Below are 10,518 nucleotides of genomic sequence, written 5' to 3' on the forward strand. Positions count from 1 at the left end.
TAAACTTTTTGTCATTTATAATTCTCACGCATTTTTATCAAATTTAAACGTGAACCATTAACATAATTTTGGCATTAACTACATAGTAATCACCGTCAAATTTGTATTTTATCTGTAGATATTGTCTACATATATAACCTTTTTTTGTATGTAAATGACAACTAATGTTTGAACGTGTGTTATAAACGTTGGAAGTAAAACAAAACGGTAAATGCTATTAGTACAAAACCACTATCATGACTTTGGCACTAGTTACATAGTCAAAATATAGACATTTTTTGTTATTTATATATAATTTACATGAATTTTATCCAATTTATAAATGTGAATCACTAACATGATTTTGGCATTATACCTACATAGTTTTCATTCTCAATTTATCATTTATAATTCAAACACGAGTACCATCCAGTTTAAACATGAATCATTAACATGATTTGGTATTATTTACATTAAATTTGGATTTTATCTGTAGATATTGGACATATATAGCCTTTTTTTTTTTGTCTTACAACTAATATTTGACCGTGTGTTATAAACGTTGCTAGTAAAACGTAACGGTCAAACGCTATTATTACAAACATATACATAATTTCTTTATTAAAAACACTCCAAAAAATAAAATAAGCAACAAAAACTTTAAACCAACAACAAACAACAACAAAAAGTAAAAATTCTAATAAAACAAAACCATAAAAAAATATTCAAAAACATTCAGTATATGTGAGTGAAAGCAATTTCTAGCTGATGATAAGAAATATATTTAAAATTTCTCCAATCAATCTTTTTTTTTGGAACTGTAGTTTCAATATTAGTTTAGATGTTAGTTAAAAGTTAGGAAGAGATTATTTGAAAATTTCAGATGAAACAGAGCAAACAGAGTTAATCTAATTCCTTTGAGAGATGACGCCACGTTTCAACATCTGAGGTCGGCCGTCCATGTTTATACCGTTGAAACGAAGAAGAAGAAAACGGATAAAAATAAAGTTTGAAACGTTCCTGGGGGAAGATGACGTGTCAGAATATAATTGGGTAACAAAGCTGCCGTTGATGGAGAAAGTAAAAATTGCCAAGTCAGCAAGGAGTTCGCACATGCCTCCGTGACTTTTCCAATCTTTTCTTTCTCTTCCCACCCTAACACGCCACGTTTCTTCTACATGTTTGCCACGTGGCTTTTCACTATCCACCTACCATAATCCTTAAAATTTATTTTATTTTGTATTTTTATTTACTCTCTATAGATATTATTATATGATGAATATTATGTGAATGGTATGAGAGTTATATACAGTTGGGGTGATGAACATAATTTATTTACTCTTTATGTACCTTAAAAAAAAAAGATTTGGTCTATCTCAAACATAGATTTTTTGTTTTTTATCACCTTCCCAAAATAAAACCTCTTGTAAATATTTTTATAAAAATGGTGTTTTGCAATTAATATTTGAGTACCATTGAATGTGACCATTGTGATAATGTTAGGATATGCTGATAATATACTTTTGGTAAACAAAATTTTAAAATAATAAAGATAATTTGTGAAAAAAATCTTTTTTATGAATTTTTCTTAATCCTTTTCTTTTAGAAAAATAACTTACTATTTACAGTTGTCAATTTAAATTATGAAAATAAAGATATACTATATATTTTCCTAAAATCATTAGCATTTTTGGCAAATTTATTTCTCAAAAATAAAAAATATTTCCCAACTTTAGTTTTAAGGTTTTGTGATGGACAGATCCAGCTTTGTCTAATCTTAATAAAAAACAATATCTGTTTTTTTTCACAAATCAAAAGACGTGTGCCGCAAAATATCCACGTCAACAAAAAGATTTTTTGAGATAAACATATAAATTGGAAACAATAATAGCTGTAAATATTTATTTCCCATTTTGGTTAAAATAAAAAAGAAAGAAGTAACAGCTCACAGCAAATTAATCTCAGTAGTAATTAGGGTTAATTAGCCTTTTTAAGATTTTTTTTTTTAAAAGACAAGTCGGTTCGAGTTAAGCACACGCGCTCATCTAACGGTTCGTATTCATCAATCATATCCATCTCGAGAAAATCTAGACCGTCCAAATATAATTATTAAATTTTAATATATTTTTTCTTCTTTGGTTTCGTTCTTATCCTCACCGAAAAAATTTCCGTTTTTTCTTCCTTCTTAAATTCCACAATATGGACGCTCTCTTCTTCTTCTTCTTCGTCTTCGTAACTACGCGTTTTCTTATGAAATCTGAGAAAAACCCAATTCTGAGTTCTTAAACTTGATTTCTTGATTCACCCAAAGTTTTGATTTTTTTTTTTTTCTTGGGTTTTCTCTTCTCCTCTTTCGTTATGTCGCCGGAATCTTGGAAAGACCAGCTTAGTCTGGTTTCGTCTGATGATTATCGGATCATGGGTCGGCATCGGATCCCTAATGCCGTGACGAAGCTTTCTGGACTCGAAACCGACGACGGAGATGGAATCATCGATTCTAGCGGCGGCGCGTGGGTTTCAAAGCCGAAACGGATCGTGGTTTCCAATCAGCTTCCGCTTCGTGCTCACAGGGACATTTCGTCGAACAAGTGGTGTTTCGAATTCGACAATGACAGTCTCTACTTACAACTCAAGGATGGGTTTCCCCCGGAGACGGAGGTCGTCTACGTCGGATCTTTAAACGCCGACGTTTTGCCCTCCGAGCAAGAAGACGTCTCTCAGTTCTTGCTTGAGAATTTTCAGTGCGTTCCTACTTTCTTGCCTAGTGACTTGCTCGACAAGTATTATCATGGTTTCTGTAAACACTATCTCTGGCCTATCTTTCACTATCTCCTCCCTATGACGCAAGCTCAAGGCTCTCTCTTTGATCGATCGAATTGGAGAGCGTACACTACGGTTAACAAGATCTTTGCTGATAAGATCTTCGAAGTGCTTAACCCTGATGATGATTACGTCTGGATTCATGATTATCATCTCATGATTTTGCCTACTTTTCTGAGGAACAGGTTTCATCGGATAAAGCTTGGTATTTTCCTCCACAGCCCCTTTCCATCCTCTGAGATTTACCGTACTCTTCCTGTGAGAGACGAGATTCTCAAAGGGTTTCTCAATTGCGATCTCGTTGGATTCCACACATTCGATTACGCTAGGCATTTCTTGTCTTGTTGCAGTAGGATGCTTGGTCTTGATTACGAATCGAAAAGGGGCTACATTGGTCTTGAATATTTCGGAAGAACGGTGAGCATCAAGATTTTGCCGGTTGGGATCCATATGGGGCAGATTGAAACTATAAAGGCGTCTGAAGAAACTGCAGAGAAAGTGAAAGGGTTGAGAGAAAGGTTCAAGGGGAACACTGTGATGTTGGGTGTGGATGATTTGGATATGTTCAAAGGTATAAGCTTGAAGTTTTGGGCGATGGGTCAGCTTCTTGAACAAAATGAAGAGCTTCGTGGGAAAGTGGTTCTTGTGCAGATTACGAATCCTGCTCGGAGTTCAGGTAAAGATGTTCAAGATGTAGAGAAACAGATCAATCTGATTGCTGATGAGATCAATTCTAAATTTGGGAGACCTGGTGGTTATAAGCCTATTGTGTTTGTTAATGGACCTGTTAGTACTTTGGATAAAGTCGCTTATTATGCTATCTCGGAGTGTGTTGTGGTGAATGCTGTGAGAGATGGGATGAATTTGGTGCCTTACAAGTACACAGTGACTAGGCAAGGGAGCCCTGCTTTGGATGCAGCTTTAGGTTTTGGAGAGGATGATGTTAGGAAGAGTGTGATTATTGTTTCTGAGTTCATCGGTTGTTCTCCATCTCTGAGTGGCGCAATCCGTGTTAATCCTTGGAACATTGATGCAGTCACTGACGCTATGAGTTCTGCAATGACAATGTCCGACAAAGAGAAAAATCTGCGCCACCAGAAGCATCACAAGTACATTATCTCTCACAATGTGGCTTATTGGGCTCGGAGTTATGACCAAGATCTTCAAAGGGCGTGCAAAGATCATTTCAACAAGAGATTCTGGGGTGTTGGATTTGGTCTTTTTTTCAAGGTTGTTGCGTTAGATCCAAATTTCAGAAAACTCTGTGTTGAAACAATAGTCCCTGCATATAGGAGAACAAGCAGTAGGTTGATCCTATTGGACTATGATGGGACAATGATGGATCAGGATACTCTGGATAAAAAGCCAAGTGATGGTCTCATCTCACTTCTCAATCGCTTGTGTGACGACCCCAACAATCTAGTATTTATCGTTAGTGGTCGAGGTAAGGACCCTCTCAGCAAATGGTTTGACTCCTGCCCAAAACTCGGTCTCTCAGCTGAACATGGTTATTTCACTAGGTACTGCTTAAACGCTTCCCTTTCATCATCTTCTCTCTCATTTGTTTAAAGCTAATACTGTTGTCCTTTTGAATCTGTAATCACAGATGGAACTCTAGTTCCTCATGGGAGACAAGTGAATTGCCTGCGGATTTAAGCTGGAAGACGATAGCTAAACCAGTGATGAATCACTATATGGAAGCGACTGATGGATCATTCATAGAAGAGAAAGAGAGTGCTATGGTGTGGCATCACCACGAAGCTGACCATTCGTTTGGTTCTTGGCAAGCTAAGGAGCTTCTTGATCATCTAGAGAGCGTGCTCACCAACGAGCCTGTAGTTGTCAAGAGAGGCCAGCACATCGTCGAAGTTAAACCTCAGGTGTATATTCAAACTACTAAGAAATTTGCATGCTTGAAATAGCCATTTTTGTCGTCATTGTAATGTTATTTTGGTTTTCAGGGAGTAAGCAAAGGAAAGGTGGTGGAGCATTTGATAGCAACAATGAGGAACACCAAAGGGAAGAAACCAGACTTTTTGTTGTGCATTGGTGATGACCGGTCTGATGAGGACATGTTTGATAGCATAGTGAAGCACCAAGATGTTTCCTCTATTGGTCTTGCAGAGGTCTTTGCGTGCACAGTGGGTCAGAAACCGAGCAAGGCCAAGTACTATCTCGATGAAACCTCAAGTGTTATTACGATGCTTGAATGGTTGGCTTCAGCTTCAGATGGATCAAAGCATGAACAACAGCAGAAACAGAGCAAGATCACTTTCCAACAGCCTATGGGACAATGTCGAAATGAAAGCATAGATCTTTGAAAGGATTTGCTTTAGATTTTTGTGTTGTGATATTAAAAAATTGTAGGATTTGAAGGTTTAGGTTACATGATGAAAGGGTTCTAGGGTTTGTTATCTGCCTTTTGTACAGAGTATCTTGAACTGGTCAATTCGGTTACTTTGTCCCCATGTGAGATGCTTATACATAGAAAGGGAAATAGATATAATATGAATTCATTTCAATTTTGTTTTCTTCTGTCAGATTCAAAAAGAGCGTTAGATGAATAGAGCAGTGCCGCCCGTAAGTTTCTTCTTTTGATTGAAATTTGGGATAGACAGTTTGTTCTTCTTTTGATCCTGATCGTGTCTATTCCCATTGACGTCCTTAACATTTGTTGGTTTCGACGAACAAAGTTGACTTGGGTTTAGGTTTCACTTTCCGTTGTTGTCAAGAGAGGCCATCAACAGTGCATTATATACTTATCAAAACATTTGTTACATAGTTTCAATCTCTGACAAGAGAACACAGTAACTTGATTTGATGGTATGAAATGTAAAACAGAAGGTACCAGTTCATGGATCATACTTGTCAAGCTCGTAAAACTCGATGTTCTTGTATTTTTGGGAGATTATCTCTGCTTGAACCTTTCTTGCAGTATCTGTCGCACACCCGACAAGGATCAGAACAGAGGTGCCTGCAAATCCTCTGAATGCTGTCAGGTGAGTGATCTGTTCGACTACAGCGGGACCAGCAGCTAGAACAGCCAGAAATGCAGAACCAAGAACCGATATCCGACCGAGGACCTGATATTGCAATCAGAGCAAAGAAATTTCAGACAATAGATTAATAATACACCTAAAGTTAGCTTGAAGCAGTTGAGGAAGGAAAGAGAGGATCTTACAGTTTTGATGAAGACAGCAGTGCTTTTACCAGGTCGGACTAGAGGGATTGACGCACCTTGGCGTTTTAATTGTTCACTCACATCGTCCGGGTCAAGTTGCAAGAAAGTGTAGTAGTAGTTGAAGAAAGCTATGAGAAGTATATTGGTCGGAAGATAGAAAGAACCTGCAATAGTTTGTGAGTGAAGTCTTTAGATCTCTATATCATAGGTAAAAACAATTTCAAAGGACTCAATCTTCTTCCTCGATGTGTATTTGGCAAACTTACCTCCAGGGTTTAAAGCAAAAGCAACATTCTTCAGAGCAGATATCCCCGTAAACCGTGCTAGAGTAGCTGGAAGAGCAAGAGATGATGTGGAGAATATGATAGGCATCACTCCAGCACTATTGACTTTGAATGGAAGATAAGCAGATTTCTGAAGCCCGCCGGCTTTGCTGGTGTATCTTGAGGCATAATTGAGTGGAATTTTCCTCTCTGCTTCCTGGAGTATAATACTATCTAAGCATACAAAACTTCTTAGATTCTTTAAAAATGAACAAAATTTGGTATAGTACCTGAACATACACAATCCCGAGTACCAAGAGGAGAAATGAAACAACGATGGTGGCAAGACCAGTATAGTTTCCTTCCTGTAAGGCCTCTGCTGTTGTTCTACCAAATGATGCAGGCAAGTAAGAGATGATACTTGTGAAAATTAAAAGGGAAGTGCCGTTCCCAAGTTTCAGATCAGAGATTCTCTCTCCAATATATGTAGTGAGAACAGAGCCAAGCGTTAATAACGTGACAGAAGAAACCACCCATTCCGTGCTGAAGTCATTGACGTAAGGACGAAGGTAAAACACTTGTCCGATTGCTTGTACTATTGCAAAACCGACTGAAGCGTATCTAGTGTACTGAAGAATCTTTTTTCTACCGGCTTCACCTTCTTTTTTCTGAAGATCTTGCAACTTTGGATAGACCTGAGCAAGAAGCTGAAACACAATCTGTGCGTTGATGAAAGGCACAATCCCGAGAGAACATATACCAAGTCTACCAATGCCTCCTCCGGAGAATGTATCCAAAGTGCTCAAAATGCTATTCTGATCCAAGTTTCCAACAAAAGCTTCTCCATTAACACCACCGAGTGGTATGTATATCCCAAGCCGAGAGAGAGCTAAAAGCCCAAGAAGTTGCAAAAACTTCCCTGGTAATGGCCCCTTGAAGAAATCTCCAAAATCAATGGAACTGTCCTCAATAGCAGCTGATGATTCAAAAAGTGTAAGCATCAATAATATCATGCTAAACCACACAATAAGCTAATGCATATAAAGGTAAACAGACCTGCCACACCCCGACCAGAAGAAGGCTTATCTCGTTTGCTACCAGATGAGCTTTCAAATGATGGAGACAAAAGACTCGAAAAGCTTTCCCAAATGCTTCTCAAACCAGAACTTTCATCTGGATTGATGCCCAAAGGATCGAAAACCGAAGCCTCAGAGCTGAAACATCAACCCCAATCATCAAACAATGCAACAGTAAAGTGATAAATTCCTATCAACAAAAGATGAAAAAACCCTCAAATCTCCCGCAATTCAAGTTCTTATCCATTCATCAGAACGTGGAATCACACAATTCTAGAGAAATTCACATGAAAGTTTCGAACTTTAAGCCGCATTATCTAAAACAGAACCATTACCATCGATTCAAATGAAACCCATCTGATATAAAGATTAAGAAGTACCTTCTAGAGTTGATAACAAGACCAAGATTCCATGATTTGGCTTTAGAACTGTTCCTGGTCTTTGGCGAAACAGACAAGAAGCTAGGTCTGTAAAGAGAAGAGCTTCGATGTCTCGAAGATGATTTGTAGTTGAGACGACGAGACAGAGACGCCAAGTTCGAAGAAGAAGAGTAAGAGGAAACTTCGCTTACCGTTATCATCCTTATCCTTCTTCTCCTTCTCCACAAGAACGATTTCTTCTTTTCTTTTTCATTTCCTTTTTTTTCTTTTTCTTTTGAGTTTATGTTTTTCTCTGTTTTTACAAGAGAAACGTACAGGCCCAGGCCTTTTAGGCCCAATACATTTCAGGCTTCACTTTCAACATATCTTTCTTTACTCTAATAACCACAGCTCCTGTAGACATCGATCCAATGTTCCCTTGGTTAGCTTTGAGACTCTCATTTGATTCTCTGTTTCCTTTGTCTTAACTCCAATGAGACGTGTCAAAAGCTGGAAACTCACCTCAAGCTCAACATAGACGTCAGGGAGAGTACCTATTTCACCAAGGACTTGACCAAGTAGCCTATCACCGCGGGTAAGCGTAGGATCCATGCTCGTCCCGATTCCAATTAGACCTCCCGGGACAGCAAACTGAAGCTCGTTCTGTTCCGCGTACAGCGAAGTTATACAAGTGTAAATAGGACTGCAATTAGTGTTTCCATTCTCATCTTTGCTAGTAGTTTCATCTGGCACTTCTCATGGTCAGTGACATCACAAGTTGGGTTGTCTTCTTTGCCACTTCCAAAGGACCTATATATATAGTTAAAACAAATTACTAAGTTGCTACATGACCTTTAATATATTCAAAAGAATATTGTAACAAGAAGGGCAAGAACTCACTTGTAGCACACTCTGGTCTAGCTAGGGCACATGTCACATTTGTAAATCTTGGCATTTGCATAACCAAGTTTGATGGTAATGTTACGCTCTTCAATTCACTCTTAAACTTAACAGTGTGCACACCGGAGATAGCTTTCACAATTGTCGATTTCCCGTGAGCGACATGGCCAATGGTTCCTGAGTTAGCACCAATTAGCTTCCAATGCACGGCTCTGTTTCTTTAACATCAATGAAACTTAAAACAAAAACACAAAAAGTTTGTGTCTTTACCTATATTAATGGTGGCTTGACGAGAAACGACCTCAGGAGAGAGAGGATGTAGCTGAGATACATCAAGTTTACTTAGATCTTGTTCAGCTAAGCCTTTGTTCTTCAACATCACGATATGTCAGCTAAACACTGTCGGAATGGATCAAAATTCACAACTTTAGCACTAGTCATGACAATAACACATGATGTTTCTAAGGGTGTTCGAAATTAGGGTTTCTACATTATACCCAACGATGGGTTCCGTTCACGAATAGTTTCGATTCTCAATCATCAAGAAACGATCAAAGTACAAGATTTAGGTTTATCAATCATTTTAACTTGAGTTCTCTGTTTATAAGGTTGATTAACACAAATCAATCAATCATTTTAACTTGAGTTCTCTGTTTATAAGGTTGATTAACACAAACCTGAAGGTTGATTAAACAAGTTTTTGCTTGAAGGTTGTTTTTTTTCCGATGATGTAGGGTTTTCTCATTCATTACGCTTATCTTTTCTAGAAAATTTCCCAAAATTATTATTATTATTATTTTCTGTTTCTTACTCAATTTTAATTATTTTATCTTAAATATATCTTTTTGGAAATTTATAACACTTCACAAAATAGGTTTTAAAAAAAAAAAAGACTATATTGTTAGATGAAATTGTATAAGTTTATATCATTTGGATTAGAAGTGATGTATACTGATCATATGTTCCACTTTTTAAAAGTCTAGTTTTTTCTTTTTAATCGAGTTGAGAGTCTTTGAACAATATTATCAAAATGTTTTTTGAGCCTTCACTTGTGTTTGTTTTACAATACATAATATTTTTTTTTGTGCCGACTACATAAAAAGTCAAAATTATATATATACAACGTGACAAATTGGAATAATTTTAGAATATTCTGAAAACAAAAATAATTTTGATAACATAATTTGTAAAATGTTAAGACAGCTTGAAAATTGAATTATTTTAGTTTTTTTTCCTTAGTCCTCTACATTGCTTACTACTTACAACTTGTTAATTATAAAATATTTAAGGACAGTGTTTTAAAAATTGGTCTAGCCGACGGCTAAACCGTCTAAAATTACATGGATAATATTTTTATAATTTCTAACTAAATATATTTAAAATTTAAGTTTTACATCCACATATATAACTATAAATTTTCATATGTTGTTGATAGAAATTAAATAAAAACTTTTTCCCCGCATTCTTTTATGATTTATTACTTGTATTTCTCAAAAATATAATTTTACATAATTTTTATCTATAATACCATACATATAATGTTTTATGTTGTAAACGCTTAAACTGCGTAAAATCGCCAAAATCCTATGGTGCTAATCAATTTTTTTAAATTAAATTTTCAAAAATAGTGCTTATGTGTTGCTTATAATCACAACTTAAGCTATGGTGCTTACAATATTTTCTTTTTTTATGATTATAATCATTACATATAATGATAAGATACATTAAGCATCTCCATTGGAGGTGCTCTAAGCATTGGGTTACCACCTAACTTTCTTGAACATTGCTTATAAACTAATCATTCAATCAAATTAAAATATTAACCAGACCAAAAAAAACACTTTTGTAACAATGTAAAAATTCGATATGTTTTTTTAGTAATAATAAGAACTCTCACACTTACACTACCATCGTAAATAAAAGATCTTAAAACCCCATTT

The 10,518-nt window shown here is 36.3% G+C and overlaps 3 protein-coding genes across 3 annotated transcripts; 1 reads left to right on the top strand and 2 right to left on the bottom strand.

The window, feature by feature from the left end:
* Positions 1-2,164: 2,164 nt before the first annotated feature.
* LOC17893963 (probable alpha,alpha-trehalose-phosphate synthase [UDP-forming] 11) lies at positions 2,165-5,330 on the top strand. The gene is made up of 3 exons (XM_006296902.2): positions 2,165-4,319; positions 4,406-4,679; positions 4,761-5,330. The coding sequence occupies exons 1-3, from the start codon at positions 2,338-2,340 to the stop codon at positions 5,118-5,120; spliced, it is 2,616 nt and encodes an 871-aa protein (XP_006296964.1). The 5' UTR covers positions 2,165-2,337; the 3' UTR covers positions 5,121-5,330.
* Positions 5,331-5,520: 190 nt separating this feature from the next.
* On the bottom strand, positions 5,521-7,949 carry LOC17890608 (preprotein translocase subunit SCY1, chloroplastic). Its single transcript, XM_023786689.1, has 6 exons — positions 7,700-7,949; positions 7,300-7,457; positions 6,534-7,219; positions 6,247-6,460; positions 5,981-6,144; positions 5,521-5,882 (listed from the first exon to the last, which is right to left on the bottom strand). Exons 1-6 carry the CDS (start codon positions 7,897-7,899, stop codon positions 5,652-5,654), a joined length of 1,653 nt encoding a protein of 550 aa, XP_023642457.1. The 5' UTR covers positions 7,900-7,949; the 3' UTR covers positions 5,521-5,651.
* A 78-nt stretch (positions 7,950-8,027) lies between these two features.
* LOC111831559 (eukaryotic translation initiation factor 2 subunit gamma) lies at positions 8,028-8,957 on the bottom strand. Its single transcript, XM_023786187.1, is given in 6 exon segments — positions 8,028-8,116; positions 8,119-8,410; positions 8,413-8,488; positions 8,579-8,667; positions 8,670-8,755; positions 8,849-8,957. Coding segments are annotated over 6 exon segments (741 nt in total).
* Between the last annotated feature and the right edge of the window lie 1,561 nt (positions 8,958-10,518).

This window comes from Capsella rubella, unplaced genomic scaffold (assembly GCF_000375325.1).
Source record: "Capsella rubella cultivar Monte Gargano unplaced genomic scaffold, Caprub1_0 scaffold_3, whole genome shotgun sequence".
In the NCBI taxonomy this organism is placed as follows: Eukaryota; Viridiplantae; Streptophyta; class Magnoliopsida; order Brassicales; family Brassicaceae; genus Capsella; species Capsella rubella.

What these genes read in the sequence shown, in the direction of transcription:
- LOC17890608 (XM_023786689.1), bottom strand. Translation starts at nt 7,899, where the DNA reads ATGATAACGGTAAGCGAAGTTTCCTCTTACTCTTCTTCTTCGAACTTG. An exon ending in TTCTGGTCGGGGTGTGGCAG is followed by an intron (nt 7,220 to 7,299) that starts GTCTGTTTACCT and finishes TTGAATCATCAG; the next exon opens with CTGCTATTGAGGACAGTTCC. An exon ending in TCGGGATTGTGTATGTTCAG is followed by an intron (nt 6,461 to 6,533) that starts GTACTATACCAA and finishes ATTATACTCCAG; the next exon opens with GAAGCAGAGAGGAAAATTCC.
- LOC17893963 (XM_006296902.2), top strand. Translation starts at nt 2,338, where the DNA reads ATGTCGCCGGAATCTTGGAAAGACCAGCTTAGTCTGGTTTCGTCTGAT. An exon ending in GAACATGGTTATTTCACTAG is followed by an intron (nt 4,320 to 4,405) that starts GTACTGCTTAAA and finishes CTGTAATCACAG; the next exon opens with ATGGAACTCTAGTTCCTCAT. An exon ending in TCGTCGAAGTTAAACCTCAG is followed by an intron (nt 4,680 to 4,760) that starts GTGTATATTCAA and finishes TTTGGTTTTCAG; the next exon opens with GGAGTAAGCAAAGGAAAGGT.